We start from the raw sequence: 19,055 nt of genomic DNA, 5'->3' as shown, positions 1-19,055 counted from the left end.
AAAATTACCTAGTAGCATCTCTAGAGCAGAAAAGCAATTTCAAGGAGATGACATGCCTGTGGGAAATTTAAGGTCCCTGCCATCATGCAATCATACAGCGCAATCCATAAAAAGGAAGCTTTAACAATTTAATTATGATATAAGTTGTTAATGAGTGAGATTAAGAAATGATGGTAGATGGGTTTTTTTTATCTTTAATCTCAGTCCCCATAAAATCAATAAAAGCTGCTGTATATATGTAATTCATTGCCCTGCAATTATGTTCCTTTGCATATGCATACACAAAGACATATAAGCTTTTCCCCAGCAAAAACCTAAAGAAAGGGGTTTTCACCTAACGCTAACATGTTCCCATGCAGTCCCCCAAAATCCCAAGTGCATAATGCTGGATGTGGATGACACTGTGCTTGATTGGTTGACAACTAGACTGGAAAAGGAAAGAGTGCTACAGCGGATTTTAATGGAGAAAAAACTGTGTGAAAAAAAGCACAACAAAACATCCAAAAAAGAAAAAATACAGCATGAAAAGCCCAGACAGTGGCTGCAGTGTTGCATGCTGCATTTTCCATTGTTTTTAACACCCAGCTCAACTTCAGCTCTTTGAACATTATAACTCCGCTCTACTCAGCAACTGGCTGATGGCTTGACAGCAGCACGAGCAAGACTAGCCCAAAGACTGGTACCACAGACTTTGTACACTGCCTCCATCGACTCTACAGGTATATGGACCATTCACAGACTGCCAACGCTCTACCACAGCTGACAGCAGTCCTTGTTTTGCTCTTGGTGTAGCAACACATGAACCAGGTCAACCTGGAAGGTTTCTCTAACCAGAGCCTGTTATAGGCAAGAAGCTTTCCAGCTCGCAGACGCTCTTTAGAGCAGGCAGTGATAGGAAAAGACAGCAACTACACTTTCAAAACAAGAACATAGCAGTTGTCTACAAGAAAATCGTGTCATTATCTCCAACAAATAAAAGAATGACAAAATAAAATCATAAAAAAAAGACTAGCAGCCCTGTAGGGGAGCAGTGTGTATTCAGTAATGTCGGTAATGTTTATGGTTCTATAATTGCCTAATCTGACACAGTGACAAACATATTAACCAAAGTAATCTTGTAGTCTCAGCCCTTTCAATATTGGACAGCAGTTGTGCCCGTTACCCATTATTTGTGACTTTCAAACAATTCAGTATAGAGTCATTTGAATTACCAGTAGATCAGAATCACGTAAGTATTTGATCAATCAGATATTTAACTTGGTGCAGGATGCAGAGCATATGATAGAAGTCATATTGAAGAGAAAAGAGGAGGCACATTGGTTGCTAATATGTGCAAAATAGGGGCTCATCAACCTTAACAAAAAAGAGCAAATGCCCATGTTTCACTTGCCACTGTAGCCTCTTCCTCTCACATTTATGTAGTGACAGTGTGGTTTGCTTAATCTTTCCTTATCTCCTTTAAATGCAAAGGGCTGGGCTGAATTTGCATATAAAACAGAACACAAGTTGTCACTTGTGACTTTATTTACAGAGGAGATTTAGTAGATCACGAAGATACTGTTAGGAGGCGGGCAGGCACACACACACACACACACACACACACACACAGAAAGTGTTAAACCGCAGGGGTAAGTGACACCTTAATTGTAAGTGGTGTTAACCTCCTATGGGACTGTTGTTTTGAGTGTTTCAAAATGTCTGTTGCTAGAGGCCTGAGAATTTGTTCACATCGGGATGAGGGGGAGGTGGCTGTGGTGGTGGGACTCAGACAGACAGAATAACATTCCCCAATTGCTACGGTCATTTCCATAACTCAGTACACATCCAGACACACTGATCACCGCTAGAGGTTTAGTTATTTGCAGCTGAACACTTAAGTAGATTGGATAAAACAAATCACTGGTAATTCTGTATAAGGCAGGAGGAACCTCGACTTCTGCTCCCCCCCCAAGAAGCTGTCAGCAAAACCTGAATGCCAGTAATTTCGGTAAATAATGACACAGTATTCAGTGGGAATCAAAAACAACCGTTGCAAACAAATAGGGTGTACGCATCTCGGAGATCAGATTTCATCAAGTCAGGAAAGCAACAAAGAGCATAATTACAACTCATAATACAGGTCATTGTGCAGCATGTGTGTTTGTCTATGTGTGTGTGTGATTGTATTTATGCTTGTGAGATAGACATGTATGCCTGCAATTACTGTCAGGGTGTGATATGGTTTTGGAGCAGTCCTGCGATGATTAATTCTTTTTTTCTTTAAGTCTTTTTAACCACAAGAAGTGTCGTTCCATATCAAGTCAAAGGATTTTATTTTAAATCCAGAGATTTTCCTTGAACAATAGGAGTTTGGTATATTTTGCAACTTTCCAAGAACAGGATGAGACTGACAGTTTCAATGTTGGTTTGTGTTTTATCTATGTCGTAAGACATTGGCCTGGATGGCAGTGGATGAAGAGATTAGGATGATTAATGCACATCACTGTCACAACTGTGCACCAAATGGATTATTTCCAAAGAGCTCAAATAGACAGAGGAAGGCTGAAGCTCTGAAAATGTCTTCTTGGCATCACTCTGCTGCTGTGTGGCTTGTATATTAGGTCAACAAAGCATAAGTGGATTCGGTGAAACAGCTTGCATAACACAGATTATTAAACAGAGGAGAAATATTAACCTTTGAGGAGTAAAACATCACTGTGCTGCCATTAGAAAAAGGTGATTTCCCCTCAGATGACACATCTCACACATTGTTACTGAAAGATTGCAGAGCAGAGGAAAAGATTAAATGCATGGTCCTTATCTTGGGGACCTTTTCAGCAAGGCGAGCTATCACTCAGTATCAAATGACATGAAGCTAATGAGCAAAAGACGCTACAAAGAGCAGTGGGTAGCCCAGCTCTCCTTTACCTCCCACAGAGGTGCAGACTGAAAGAAGGTGCGACTGCTTTACAAACCTTTATCCGCACCTAATTTGTGTGCGTGAGAAATCACGCGCAAAACCTGACGCCCCTGAAGGCTGCAAAGTCACTGCCAAAACATCTTGCTCCTCTCACCGTGAATGTGATAATGAATCCGGCACCTTTGCTTGTTCTAAAGTAGTCACACTGGTCTGGGAGAACAATTCATTTCAATAAAAACATAAATTATTCTTTTTGACAGAATTTTGATTAAAAAGGAGTTATTTGCGCAAAAAAAGCCAATATATGACAGAATGACAAATCGGCTAAGAGAAAGGATCTCACTCTTAACGTTATTTGCTCTCAAAGTGTATTACATCTCCAAAACTCCAGCTTCAGAGACACTCCAAGCAATGGAACGTAATCCAGATTGGCAGGCACAGTAACACTATCTGCGAGCGAAAATTGCACTAATGCCTGTATGTGAGTGTCTAAAAATTGTACTAAAACGTGTCAAATTACTTTGTAGCTCATACCTTACCAACACGTGCTGACAGCCTGAAACGCAGGCCTTTTTAATTTTAGTTTTGGAACAGAAGTTATCATATGTTTTGCTAGCACTTGTGGGTAAACTGTGTTTCTGGATGTGCAGTCATCCATAAATGTGTTATTACTAGTACATATTAATTATTCAATTCAATTTTATTTATATAGTGTCAAATCACAATAGTTGCCTCGAGATGCTTTGTATTTGCAAAGGTAAAAACCCTACGATAACACAGACGACTCCTTTTTAGCAAGCACTTGGTGAAACCAGAACCAGGCTCATATATTCCCAAAGCATGGATGACGGTTAGTTCAGTGATGGTCACTAGGAAAACACTCAAATTCCCGGACAGGCTATGTAACGAAGGGCATCTGGCGTAAAAAATTGGCCAAATCAAATGCATCTGCTGTGGCGACCCCTTGTGGATAAGTGAGTAGCTAACAGATTTTGTGGTTAGCACTATTGCCTCACAGCAAGATGGTTCTTGGTTCTAACCCTGAGTGGGGTGTTCTGTGTGGGCAGCCCAAAGACATTGGTGTTAGGTGAAATAGCGATTTTAAACTGGCTGTGGACATGAGGTAGATAAAATGTTTTAAAACATATAGTACAAATATGGTCTCTATTACTAGAAAATTGCTCTATTAATGGCAGTCCATTCTTTTTTACTTAGATTACTTTGAAGTGAAAATCTGATTGGCCCGAGAACCATAGTGCAGGTTTTTGAGTACATTCTTCTCCACTGTAGTGGAACAAAAACAATTTGCTAAATAATGGACTAATCAATTGACCAAAAAAAAAAAAAATCAAAAATCAAAACAGATTAGCTTGTTTTGGCAAATCTGTGGGATGCACAATCGAATTGGAATCCGAGGAGTTGATTTGATTTGATATACCTTTATTAGTCCCACAAGGGGAAATGGGTCTAAGCCATTGCCTTGGGGCCATTTTCCAAGCCAATACAGAGCAGCTTTGTGGTTTGGTGTGTGTCTGGGGGAGCTTGAACTACAATGTTTACATTGGTGGTACGTGTCAAGGTCTCCCAGCAAAATCTTCCATGTTAAAAAGACTTATCACACATTAACTGTTGTGGCAAATGAGTTTGTAAATGATACAAGTCTACTGGAGCAGACTTGTATTGTTTACACATACATACAACTTTCTCACATAATGTCTAGAAAGGTTCAAGGTTATAGTGCATGTGTGAAAATGGCTGATGTCAACCCTTAAAAGCTTTGCTAATGTTCCAAGAGGCCACTAGGAGATATCAACAAGTCCCCTAATGGGCAAGTTCATGTTTATTCCTACTGCCGTTCTCTAGGTAGCGAAAAAAGACACTTGTATCTCCCATTTTCTCATTCCTTGCCTCAGCAGTCTTTTGTTTGCCCAATTAATCAGTTTCTCTGCAGTTCTTCTCTAGCCTTTCCCTCTTAATCATTTACACCTTCCTCTTCCTCCTCCGTCATTCTTTCACTGCTCTTCTCTCTTCCCGTCACACTCTAATCTCCTGGTCTGAAAGGTGTTTCCTGAGGAGGGCAAGTGGGAAGACAGGCAGGAATGATGGATCGCTCTATAGATACTTCGCTTTGTCTCTCTCTGGGGTAGGGAAAGGGTGGTGATGGGTAAGGGGATAATCATGGTTTGGATACGTCTGACAGTGTGAATGTAAGGTATGAGCTTTTCCTTAGCAGGATTTAGGTTCTACAGAACCTTTAGAGGAACCTACGGGCACCACCTGTAGTAATCTCTAAATGTTCAGGTAGCTTCTGGGTGAGGGTTGTATTGCTTGATGTTGGTGACTGCTAAGACAGGTAATTTTTTTATAAACCAGCAACTGCAATAAGTTTATTTTCTACTTGCTGTTTTTGGCTAGGCACAACAATGTAGAGCTTAAGACTAAACAAAGTCCAGGTCTCATTATGTACTATATAAAGAAAAAGACATCCAACCCAAATATGCAATAGTGGTCTGCAGTGACTCGCAATAACGTAGTGTAAACAATACTTGCATTTCTAGCTGATGAGTTCTTCAACTGACCCAGTTAACAGAAGCAACAGACCAATTCTCTTGCAAGCCAAATTTTTGGATCATTACACTCAGCCGTGACTTGATATCAGCCAAATATTTATGGCGTCATTTATTTTGTTCTGAAATGACCCAAATTTTGTGTCAGGATGTTGTTTGCCAGAAAAAGCGACAAAAACACAATCGAACCAGGGTCTTCCTGGCTCAGAAACTGGTCCTTGATGGGCGACTGGCATGTAAGTATAGAATCAGGGCAGGACACTGTGTTACTCCAGCTGATTGAAATTTATCTATCTTCCTGTCATTTTTGATCACGTCACAAGTGAAACCGCAAATAAAAATCTCCTTTTCTTTAGTTCCACCAAAAAAAAACCCTCCATGCAGGCAATCAGTTACTATACACATTTAATACGTTTAATTAAAAACTGTCTCCAGTCCTCATTCAGGTGATTGGTGTTTCGATGTCTGAGTGACAGACCAGTGTGCCCTGTGTTCTCCACATTCAGTGATTTAGGATATGTCCAGGTGCTGGTTTTGGTTACAAAACACTGGCACATAAAGAGGAGACAGCTAAGACAGATAAGCAGGGAGAAGAAGCTGTTCAACAGCTGCCAGCCTGGTTGGGTAACACTCCAGAGGACCCCCTGAGAGGAGCACAGCTTGGGGTAACGTCTGCACTGCAGTCAGGGAGGAAGACTTCAAACACAAGGCTTGTACAACCTCTGGCCCTCTGCAGCTCCCTCTCCTGCTGTTCCCCTGAGCTCCACGGGGGATCTCTGAAGACCATGCCAGCAGTTATCCTACTATCTTCCACTATACTTCGTTACTTTCAGCTTTTTTCTCCTAACTTAAACACAGTAAACATGGGTTTATAATAGTGATTACCAGCCCTTAAATGCAACCAAGAAACTATCCACTAGCACTGTAGTAAGTGTTGTATTCACTGCCTTAAAAGGCAACTTCCTTTTTAAATATATACATTTTAAAAATATAAATCAAAGTAGAGGTTTCAGGCATCTGCAGTGGTCATGCTGTAGCCTATTCCAAACTCACTTGGGTCAAACATGAATCCAAGCCTTTTCAACACATTTCATGTAAACAAAGACAGGAATGTGTGTAACATTTAGAGTCCCTAAACGGGCTCCTTATAGCTCTGCCCTTTCATCCTTTGTTCCAATATCATTGCTCTGCCAGAGCACGATCAGATTCCCAGTCAATTTTACCAGAACTGTTACATTTTCTGTGGTATAAACGAACAAAAATGGTCAAGAGAGCAAGTAAACAGTGTTTACCTACTGTAACCCTGGCGTGGAATGAATTGGGAATAATAGCACTGGCTCAGCAAATAATGAACCACTTATGCAAAACTTTGCCTCACAGCTTCATGATAAATTGTTAAGGAATACCTGGAAAACCTGGTACAACTTAATAACCAAACAAATCCAGAAAAAAGTGGCCCTCATTACCTGAAAGAATGTCTGCAACAGATTTTAATCCTAACAGATTATAGTCAATGTGTCACATCAAATCAGCCAAAAAGTGCCTTTGCTGCAGGAAACCCAAGCAGTCACAGCTGACAATCTGGGAGACAGGGCTCCTGGGACCTAGGGTGGCTCAGCTGAGGACATTACTGCACGCAAAGCAATCCCACACACAACCAAATGCACATAGACACACACAAGAGTCTGGTGGCAGACAACAGTCACCCTGTCATCTTCGATTGCAGGCCACTCATGTTGGACCAGCGACACCTTACACTCAGACCAGAGGGCCTCGGCCCCCCTGGTGTCCCACTGCCGCCACAGAGGGACTGCCAGAAGAGTTAGTTCAGCTCTGAAGAACAAACACAGGAATCAGCCTGTCCAGAAAGCATGTAGTCCTATCAAAAATATGTCTAAATACAGTATGTTACGGAGCCTGTTATTTGTTTTTGGAAGTGAGATAAAAGCTGTTTGAATGTGAATTTAACCAAGCAAATCTAATTTAACTAAAATGAATTAATACAGTATAAAACCACAACACAACAACAGTCTCCTCACAGTGCTTTTTTGATCATGTAAAGACTATAGAACAATAAAGAGAAACCCCAACAATCCAATGACCCCTGTGAGCAAGCACTTGGCAACAGTAGGAAGGAAAAACTCCCTTTTAACAGGAAGCAACCTTTTTCAGAAACAGGCTCACGAAGGGGCACCTATCTCCTACAACTAGCTGGGAGTGAGAAAGGACAAAAGACACACCAAGGAAGAGAGAGGGATTAAAATTACCTAATGATTAAATGCAGAGTGGTGAACAAACACAGAGACTGAAAAGAGGTGAGAGAAGAAGAAACAGTGCATCATGGGAAGCCCCCAGCAGCCTAGGCTATTACAGAGTAACTAAGGGAGGGTTCAGGATCACCTGATACACCTAATCTTAATAACATGTTAATTTATCCTTGCTTTTATGTGACTTAGAAAACAGGGTTATGGTACTTTTAAAAGAATACATTATATCTGATTTCTCAGCTCATGTGTGCCTAAGCTGTTCCTCCATATTAAATAAAGGAATCTATCATTAAACCCTAATCACTAATCTTCCTTTTATTTAACACCTCATTTATGGACATGCGCTTGTTCAAAAACCTAAGTAAAGCCTGAAATGCCAGAACCATGCAAACACAAATAGAAAATGAGTACTATGGGGTTTATTCAACTCTATTTTGTGTTTGCAAACTCCTTCATAACTGTACTCTGTATCATGCATATCTTTCCTTTAACATCATGGGCAGAGAAGTATGGAGAGGATTTCCTCTGGCTGTGGATCTTTATCAGTTACTCTGGCCTAGTAGACATAAACCTCCACCAGAGTGCGGATAACACTGCAGGAAATTCCCAGCGAGATCATAAATTGAGTCGCCGCATGTCACTGTGGTAATTTTGTGTGTGCAGCAACAGAGAGAGGCTCCAGGAAAAGTTTTTTATCAGGTCTTAGCGCTGAGATTCCCAGTTCCATCTCATCAGATTTACAATCTTTAAATGTACATATTAAATTGTGAGATGAGAGTGCCTGTGAGTGGGTGCTGAGGCATTTGGCCTAGGGGACACATAGCTCACTCACTCACTTAGTAATTGGCAAATCAATCTGAATTTATGAAAGCGCATGCCTAAAATGAACTAGGAGACCTTTTACAATAACTTATAAGTAAGTCAGGTGCAGCCACTAAGTGACATGCACGTTTACAGGAACTGACTAATTGGCTCTTTCAGCTTTTCTGCTTCAATTGTAACAGGGCTTCAACAAGACACACATGTGACGTCATAATTTTGCTTTAACTAACATTTAAATAATTTGACGTCATTGATGTAAGTATGGAACTGTGAGTCCATAAAAACAGGATGACTGAGGGAACAAATATAGTTGTTGTGTTGCTGATTGTTGCATTGCCTTACTGTTTTTTTTTTTTAAAGTGCTGTCTCAGCATTGAGTCTTGCCTAGTAGTACTTCAGGGGCGCTCAGAGCTACTTATCCTGGAATTTATACTTTTTGCCACCACGGAAACAGCCCATAAAGAGGTCAAACAGGGATAGCTTCCATGGTTGGAACATGTAAAAAAGGAGCATGACACCCTAATATGACCTGCTAGTTCCTGTGATGGAAAATGGTCTATGGTAAAGCCATCCAAATGTGTGATGCCTTCAGAATTGTTAAAGTGTTGTGGACTGAAGGGCTGCTGGGGGTAACCCCTTATTGTTAGGTGCTCCCTTTGTGGTCATACTCTTCACTGTACTGAGAAGAGGAAAAGAAAGGCTTTCTCTAACAGTCGGTCATGCCCCAGTGCTCCTGGCAACAACAGGTCCCAAGGACGCAGACCTGCCTGGCCTATATTGGCTTGGCTCTCAGTTAGCGGTGGCGACACTAGCCCCCTGTCAGCTGGCCCAATCGGGGCCGACCAGGCCCTTTATTAAAGCTTTGAAGACTGCTGAACAAAGAGGCGTCCTATGTTTAGATGATAGATTGTAAGCAACTGGTTTTCTGCTTGGGCAACACAAGACAAAGAACCTCCTTCTGAATGCAGTGAGTATGCGAAAGAGAGTGAGCGAGAAAACTAGAGAGGGAGGGAGGGAGAGAGAATGACAGGGTCTGCCATAAATTTAATCAGATTTGTGGATGAGGATTATTTTTGATGGATAGAAAAACTAAAGCTGTCGGGAAGAAATGCAGTGAGTGAATATTAACACGGGCGGGTCTAACACCCTGGTGATTAATAATAAAAGCAGAGATTCTCTGTTAATTAGAGGATGAGACCTGTCAAAGTCTCACAATACGTCCTATATAGTACACCATATACAGCATACGGTACACTTGACTGCACCAGGAAAGGAAGCCCATCTGATAACATAGTGGGACAGTTGCAGTTTATTTTTTATTATTATTGCAAAATATAATATAAAATCAAGATTAGCTAATGATATTTACAGTTATGTAATATGTACTCAACTTCTTGGTCCGATTTTTGGATGGATAAAGTCTTTGATTTAACTGTCAAATGTCTTTAATAAGATACCTGATTATTACAAGTATCTGTTTATAATATTTGATATGTTATCTTTCACAAGCATGACTATCAGTATTAGATTCAACTGGAAAAACCAACTTGATTGTACTGATTCTGTAGCACTGCTAACCAGCTAACTAACTATAAAATATCATTATTTCATTTCTTGCTATTTCATATTTCTGTGAAATGTTTTTGCAATTGTCAAATTAATTCTTAAATTGGAAAAAACATTTTTTTTTGTCAGGTCACTGTAACCATTACCAATGACCACCAGATTTAAAAATCTGTTTTTCCATGAGTCCAAGTACACATTTTTGCCAGATGTAGTGTCATTTGTAATGAACACTCTGCAGGTGTCTTAGATATCCCCTTCACAAGGGGTAGACTTGAGATCACAGTGACCTTGGACTTTGACCACCAAAATCTATTCAGCCCTGACTTTAGTCCAAGTGACCATCTGAGCCAAATGTGACTAAAATACATCAAGGCCATCCAAGAGATATCATGTTCACCAGATTTGGATGGACAGGCAACCAAAAGCATAAACGCTCGGGCCACGGCTGTCACTGTTATGGAGCCATAAAAATCCAATTTAATTGCCATGAAGGATCATTGATTACAGTCCACAGGAAGATTTGGTCAACTCAGAGCGCTTTATAAATATATAAACGTAGGAAGAAATATATTTCAGTTTTTTTAAAGCGGATATATCTATAGTCAATGTACTTCTTAAAATATATTATGGTAGGAAACCCCCCAGTTTGAAAAAGTAAACACAAGGATCAGCACAGAAGCGTCATACTGCTGTGGATGCATCAAAATACATTTTAGGCGACTTAAAAAAGACTCAGTCGGGTGATGGGGGTATGTGGCGGGGTGTGCTCTGTAGCACTGCTGCAGGGAGGCTGACACACCAGAGCTGCATCAGCTCATCACGCCTCCCGTGCATTAAAATCTGTGCTGTGTCCTGAGTGTGTTGTTGTTGTTGTTGTTGTTGTTGTTGGTGTGTATGTTCGGCTGCGAGCCGAAAAGCTGCAGCCATGTGTTTGTAACAGCAACCGGTTAATAAAAGAAGTACGCTGGAGAGCATGAAAACATGGCAGGGTCTGTTATGGATTTGTTACATCATGTTATCAGTCTCCTCAAAGCGACTGGACTTCTTTGACTGACATGACTTTCTCTGCAGAACACTGAAGCTGGTAGTCAATGGCCTTGATTGTTAGTTTGTTTGAAACACTGAGTTTGACTTTGATGTTTTAACACATTACACTGGACCCTTAAAAAAGTCATAAAGTAATCGACTCCAGAGGTAAACTGCTAACTTGTGCTTTAATAAAGCATGAATGTTGTGGGTTTTTTGTTTAGTGTACTTTACATTCAGTTCATTGATAACCACAAAAACCAAAAAAACCCAAAATGGGCATATTTTTTAAAAGCATCCTCACTTTACTGTTATTGTATACAACTTTTACACAATACTGAATGCATCTAAGCAGACTCACCTGGTCATGGCTGGCTTGGAGGGTGCTCCCAGTGCCGTGGAAAGTCATTTGCACAGGGGAGAGAGTCAGATAGGTCACAAAATCCTTACCACTCTGCGCATCGCTGTACTGCACCTGGACAGAGGCAGGCAGATAAAGTGAGTTACCTCAGATAATGCAGGAAAAAGAAATCAACGCAGAAAACACAAGGGAACTGAAGCATCTCAAGCTTTTAGTGGGATACAATATTTTTTGAAGTGGTTGGCTTGAGAGTAAATCTTCCATGTCTAATAGCCACCAAGGAGCATTTGTGGGCAATTATCCCACACCGTACAGAGATGGCATTAGGGGAGAATGAATGCAAGAGTGTGTATATGCAGTTGGCAGGGAAGCATCAGAGGGGTTAGTGATCACATCACTGGTGACCCCTCATCACTGAAAGGTTAACTCTGCAGGCATTCCTAAATGGTGTGCAATCAGGACTGTTATGACATGATGCTCCTCTGGGACAGCCTGCCCCTGATATCCAAGGGCTTTTGGTAATACTGCCTGCTTGTCTGCCCTACTTCTCACTAGCTCTCACTCTGCGCATGTATCTGTATTTGCATTGGTTCATCTGCGTACTAGCCTGCCCTACTTCGGTCCAAGACAGCTGCAGGCATCTGAATAAAAAGTAGGTTTCTCAATAACTGTGAGGTAACCGAAAGGAGTAAAATATCTGACTGATGCAGAAAGACAACAGGACAGAAGGAACAAGACAGTGACTTCACATTTGAGTGAGAAAAAGGGTAAAAAAACAAGTAATCAGGTATGGAAGATTATCACTGTAACACAGCTTCAAGCTTCTGCAGTACAAAAGGGCACAAGCTTCAAACTCTCATCATATATAAGCCTAATCACACACAATCTTATGCATCACTTACATTACAGCATGTATTCTAGCAAATATTTTGATATCAGTAACTGCAAAATCTCTAAACAACAAGTGTGCAGTGAGCTTCGTCATATTTTAGTTGTCTGAGTAGAATCATTTCATGCCAATTAACAGAAAATGTGTGTTATAAGCACAAGCCTGTGTGTGCTCCTCTGTGCACCAACTATCCGACTGGATCAAAGTTTCATCTTATCTAGACCTTAATTCAGTGGTCGTACAAGCTGAACGTGTGTGTAGGTGTGTGTGTGTGTGTGTGTGTGTGTGTGTGTGTGTGTGTGTGTGTGTGTGAGAGGGTATGCACACCAAAGTGGCTGTATACGATCTGTGACTGAAAGCTTCCAGAACGAGATGTGTGCCTTTCCCTCCCAGTGAGTTACGATCAGCCAGCCAGACACACTGAAGTCTGCCTAAAGACACAGACCCATCGTGACACACACACACTCACATACCCACACACCCATCATAACATATACTCACACAGAGATATGAATATGCGCACACAAAGATATGTTTGTGTGCGCTCGTCATGTTACATCCAAAACATGCACACACTTGTGGGAAAATTCATGCAAACCTGCTGATGAAGAGATGGGGCCACGGTGATAAACTGTGGAAAGCTATTTTAAATGTGTATGAATCATTAATGCAGTAAAGTGAGCCACAGAAAAAAGCATTCCCTGACAAGTTATTCTCCAATAAATTGTCTAGACTTCAACATTAAAGAGATGAAAAGACAGAAAGGAGGGGTGAAAAAAAGAGGTACTTTTTGGGGTAAGAAAAAAAAGGTTTTGCAACAGTAATCCTATGGCACAAAGTTTGCAAATGAGCTAAAAATACTCATATTCTTGAGCAATAACCATGTGTGACTAAGTTTAGACTACACAGTTATACTTCAGCGTCTGAACACAGAGACACATACAAATCTTTGTATGTGTTTAACTGCCCCGTATGCTGGTGCGTTTAGGCAGGATGGAGGCCTGTGTTTAGGAACCTGTGATGTATGGTGTAATCACGCTGTCTGATCAGCGTGTACTCTGCACGGTTCGTCTGTCATAAGCTGTCAGGACTCCAGCTGAGGGTGAGGCCCTTAATGGTGCTGGAGGAAACAGGCGTTCTTTTAAAGTCGTTCACTGGAAGGAGATATACACTTATATGCATATCAGATTTCTTATAATTCACAACTTCTGCCATTGTCTGCGAGGGTACACGTGTATATTTTTAGCTAATAGTGAGTACAAATTACAAAGTCAGTATGCTGACTTTGAACGGGCAGAGATCAGGAGCTCTCATACACAGAGTAAGGTAAGTGGCAGCTCTGTTGCCTTTGGTCATGACAAAATTATTAACTATAAACTTGTTTTCATCCATCCATCCACTGCTTATCTGAGTCTGAGTCGGCAGTGTAAGCAGACACCCAGACCTCCTTTGTCCTGGCCAATTTGTCCAGATCTTCAGGGGGACACCAAGATATTCCTAAAATAGCCAAAAGATGGAATCTTTCCACGGTGTCTTGGATCTGCCTCAGGAGAGGGCATTCCTGAAACACCTCACCCAGGAAGCATCCTAGTCAGATCTCCAGACCACCTCAACTGCCCACTTTCATTGTGGAGGAGTAGTGGGTCTACTCCAAGTCCCTCTGGATCCTATTTCAAAGGCTGATTCCAGATACTCTCTGATGGAAGGTTCTAATGACGCTTGCATCAGAAATCTCATTGTTTTGGTCACTTTGGTCATGGCCAGGGGTGAGAATAGCAACGTAGATCAGTCGATCATGGATCAATCAGCCCTTGTTCGTTTTCTCTTCATAGTGGTGTTTTGAATCGCTTTTCATCTGGTTCCCTACCCAGGACCAATTTGCCTTGAGACACAATACTGGGGCAAACTCCCACCAACAAAGTAGCTCCTGGGATCTCTACAGCACCGGGTAAAGGTGTTGATTCCATCTATTTTGTGAACCGCTTATCCAACTACAGGGCTGTATCCTATCTGAGCTAACATTTTGTAACAGGAGGGATATGGCATGACTGCAGTTTTGTGTGTGATCCATTTCCCAGAATAAAGAAACTGTTAAACCTATTATGAAGGAACAGTGGTTCCTGATGTCATAGTTTTTCTTCTATGTAGCATTGCATTCTGTTCATTATTTGTCATTACCATTTAGCTGCAAAACTATGTAAGGAGTAGGGTTTCTTTCTGACCTCCCCCTGAGATTTCCTACACTTAAATATCTTAACAACTACTGGATCATATCCAAAGTATCCTAATGAATTTGGCTATCCCCTAGCACAGCTCTTGGTCGATTATGCTTTGTTTTCTTTGGGGTATATGTTTCAGTCCCCCCTCTGAGATCTGGAGCTGGAAACACTTCCTCTTTAAGACTGTAATGCCCCTGACACGCTGTATGATACTGGATCATAAAAGTACACATGACGTAGTCAAGCTAACAGCAAAATTGCAGCTAAAATAGCAAAGTTGGCAAGTCACCAAACATCAACAGGAGGGTTTTCTTTCTTGGTGGCTTTTTGATAAAAGTGCCTGATTATGAGTATTTACCAGAGACTGTGACCTAGAGGAAGGACAGAAATTTTCGTGATCTCCCAGCATCAAAGAACATAATGGCATCCTCTGATTTATGATGATTTGTTGGAAACTAAAATAAATGAGCATCTTAAAAACAAAGGTCTATTCTACCATCCAGGCCGTCTGTTTTGAGTGCATGTTTGCATGCATCTGTGAGCGCATGCATTCTAAACAGGCCAAACTAATCATCCCAGGTCCCATCACAGAAAACAGCCTCTAATCCACTTCCTTCAGAGACAAAGAGGCAGGAGAGTTATGCAAGGCCTGCGATTGATCGGCGGCACTAATGTGGAACGACCTTTGACATCTGGCTTCTAAAGCTGGATAGCTCCAGTGCTCCTCCTCATTTGAACAAACATGAACATGCACAAACTGAAACACAACTGCAGTCATCGCTCTTGCAGCCATGCTAAGAATTTATCTTTAGTGCACAAATATGCACGTCCACAGACAAAAATACAGGTAAAATATCCAAATTCAAGCAATCCACAATGAGGATTGTGCTACACAACGCTGTTAAGGTAACTATGAATACAAATATCTGTGTAGTCACGTTCTCCATGTGACTGCACACTAAACTGAGTGTGAGTGGCACACAGTCAAAAATCGCAGAAATAACTTGGACTTCACAATAAAGTCTCCCAGGCTGGCATTGTTGGTGAGAACCAATTAGAAGTCCATGTTGAGCAACTTCAGTGAGGACTCAAAGGCCTGTGAGTGTTCGAAGGACTCTGTTAATATACCTTTGGCTTCTATAATGGGCAGGAGGTTGAAGGCAAACAAAGTGGCTGCTCTTAAAAACTTTAAGTGCACTTTGCCTGAATCACAGAGAGATGTCCTAAGAAAAAGAACAAAGCAAGTTCGACCTTCTATTGAAACCAGTCCATTATCAGAAACTTCCCAGAGGAGTTTGCTAAAATAAGTGCAATGAGTGACATGAGAAAAATTAACAATGGAATATTTTACTGCAATCACACATGTCAGGCATGCAAGCCTTTTCAAAATTTGTAAAAGGTATCTGTTTCAACTGCTGACACAGTCCGAAGGCTGCTGTTTTAGCAAAACAGATAAGATCGTATTTTGATTGGTACAAAAAGTTATTTTTTGAGGTTATTGAAGAGAAAAAAAGAATGATGTAATCAGACATATACATAGATTGGTGTGCAATTACATCTTCTAACAAAATAAACAAACTTTTTAGGTAATAACCCATTAGGAATATATAGGAGCAAGCACCATCTTGAACACCGTGGCTCATTTTTTTTTGCATGTAACTAGAGACAGGCTACATACATACTGCGGCTAATAAGTTACTTGTAATTTAAAGATCACAAATAGTTCTTTAAAACTTTATATGAAGTCAGAGCTGTAACATACAAAACATGCATAAAATTGCTCATTTATTCCTAAAATTGTCACAGTTATTTATTGTCAGCAGATTAGACATGTGAGCCTCGCATCTCAGATCAGCTGTTTAAAAGCTAACAATATGCTAGCTAATGTTAGGCTCGAACATCCTAAAGATCAACACAGCATATCGAAACTCTAGCTATATTGACAGCTGCGGTAAACAGTGGATTGACAGCCTACAATCTGCCTGTTTGTCCTACTGTGGCCACCATAGCTAGGATTATGTACTTGAATTGTGAGGGGTAAAAAACACAGAATTAAGTTGACTGCAATCTCTAATAGACTGACATCTAGTGGTGGGATTTTACACACTGTACCTTTAAGCAAGCAATAATGCAAAGAGACAATAACTGAGGTTAAAATTACAAATGTAAGGAGCCAAAGGTCCAAAGTAGCAGCAGAGCAGTTACTGATTCGAAGATCAGAGCAATTATCCACTTTTTTTCAACAGCTAGAAAAACATTACTGTGTGTTTAAACAGATACGAACATTTTAATATCTCCTATAGTCCATAAAAGCTATTTCTGCCTAGAACGATCCTCTTGATTACTCTTTCGGAATTGCGATTTATAGAAACCAGTGCAGGGCCCTTTAAACTCTGCAGCAGGAGTGAGTGAAGTCTATCATGGCAGGAGGAATGGGGTGTGTCAGCAAAACACACAGCTGATTCAGGGTGCCAAAATTTAGCTGCAGTAATTCAACAACGCTGGTCTTGAACTGAAATCCAGAAATATGACATTATCTAGTGCGATCTGCAGAGGCCAGCATCTATGTTGAGCTCAGTGTGTGTGTCTCTATAATAAAAACACAAACACCAAAGTCAAATAGAGGAGCACAAATGTACACACACGCACCATTACTGCTTTTGAAAAGACAGAATAACTGTACAGCAATACATTTACAAGGGTCTATTAAATAGAACTCCAAACTTAACACTTCAGCTTATCAGGTCCCCACCAATACACCAAAACAACTAGATACACACAGACACACACACACAGACACACCTTCATTTAGTAAAGAGATAGCAGACACTTTTGGAAATACCCTTACCTCCCTTCAAGAGACTGATACCACTCAAATGTAAGAATGAAACTATAGTCAACAGTCCACGACTACTCTGTCACTTACTGTGGTTTCATATTATGGGTATTTCTGTAACTTTTGTAAAAGCCAATGTTTTTTTTACAACTTCAAAAATGATCACTTTATTGTAATCTCATTCTTTAAGTCGCTGCCCACAGCTCGTGGCCGTGGATGAGGATGGAAGCATCTATTAACTTAAATCAGCAGCTCTGCTCTCACGACCACCACCACCGTCTCTTCACCGCAACAGATCAGGCCAGCAGCTGCATCTCTGCTGAAGTCCCACCAATCCTAAGACAAGTCTTTGCAACCGGGTATTGGATCGTCAGGGTCGGTGAGGTAAAAATGGATAGTGTTTGTTTTCTCAGTGCTAAAATAAAATGCCCACAAGTCGTGCAGAATTTTTTTAAGTGGTAAAAGAAAACATTCATGAAATTGCTATTGTAACATTACGCTGTTCTGTGGTCACAGTTATCATAGTACGAACCAAATATCCAGAGAGATTTGGGGACAGAAAACAACACAAAGGGGGCATTTTCATTCTGTGATTTTATATCATTAAATTGTCAACAGATCACTTGTGACTTTGTCTGCAGCTTGTGAAACAGCTCACTCAGTTGAGAAGGAGTCGCAATGAATAGAAGCATCCAGGCTGGAGACTTTCTGAGAACGGCGGCTTATGTGAAGAAAATAAAAATAAATAACTGTTTGGGAATCAAAGTGGTTGGTTAACACGCCCTCGGTCTCCTAATGCTAAGCCTGCACTGACACAAAACTGCAATCACAGTGTAGTTTTGAGAATTACATGAAATATGATCAATACTATCAAAATACAAGAGAACAAAGGCGAGTAAAAAACGATTATGCTGCATATTCAAATTTGCAATATGCTGCGCTCGCACTTGAGGGTATATGATTTAAAGGTTTGCAAATGGGCTTGATTGTGGTGTAAAAACATCATCACTCAGTTTTGCCAAGCACACAGACGCAGGCATATCCACTAACACGCATACGGAGGGCCACCATGTAAGCAGAGACTGCGCGCCGAGCCAGCACAGCATTAGTGGTCTGATTTATACCACCGACAAAACTTGTTTTCGAAGATCGCTCTTCACACAAATATGCCGCAGAGCGCAGCTGGAAGCCATCACCCTGCCGCGGAAATCAAACGTGGAAGGATTAGCCATCCCAAAATGTATTTTCTAATGCAAATCCCAGAGTAAACAGAGAATAGAGGGATGAGATGATGACAAGGAAGTTGGAAACAAACTGTTAGAGTCTTTGAACGTTTGTACCAGATCAGGCGTTTGATGTTAATACAGAGAGATGAGAGTGAGCAATGGAGATTGGAGAAGAGGGAAAGGTGGAAAGGGAGTGGTGTAGAAAGTGCCAGGGTGGGTACGAGGTGGAGACGGCACCATTTGAAGTGGTTTTTCTGCAAAGCCAAAGAGGGAAGCGTAGAGAGAAGAACAAATACCGTATAAGTGTGAGAAATCCTGGGAACTGCACTGAATGGATATCAACACCAGTCACTCGCCAAGGATAGTGTTTTCATTAA

At 40.9% G+C, this 19,055-nt stretch overlaps 1 protein-coding gene across 1 annotated transcript in view; it reads right to left on the bottom strand.

Moving 5' to 3' along the window:
• Positions 1 to 19,055, bottom strand: part of stau2 (staufen double-stranded RNA binding protein 2) — a 108,751-nt gene that overhangs the window by 22,683 nt on the left and 67,013 nt on the right. Inside the window, exon 13 of the mRNA XM_040044346.1 lies at positions 11,509 to 11,622. Within this exon, the coding sequence (XP_039900280.1) occupies positions 11,509 to 11,622 (114 nt within the window). The remainder of the gene's footprint in view (positions 1 to 11,508; positions 11,623 to 19,055) is intronic.

Source organism: Simochromis diagramma, unplaced genomic scaffold (assembly GCF_900408965.1).
Source record: "Simochromis diagramma unplaced genomic scaffold, fSimDia1.1 OVJJ01000602.1, whole genome shotgun sequence".
Classification (NCBI taxonomy): domain Eukaryota; kingdom Metazoa; phylum Chordata; class Actinopteri; order Cichliformes; family Cichlidae; genus Simochromis; species Simochromis diagramma.
This window is presented reverse-complemented; position numbering and strand designations above follow the sequence as displayed.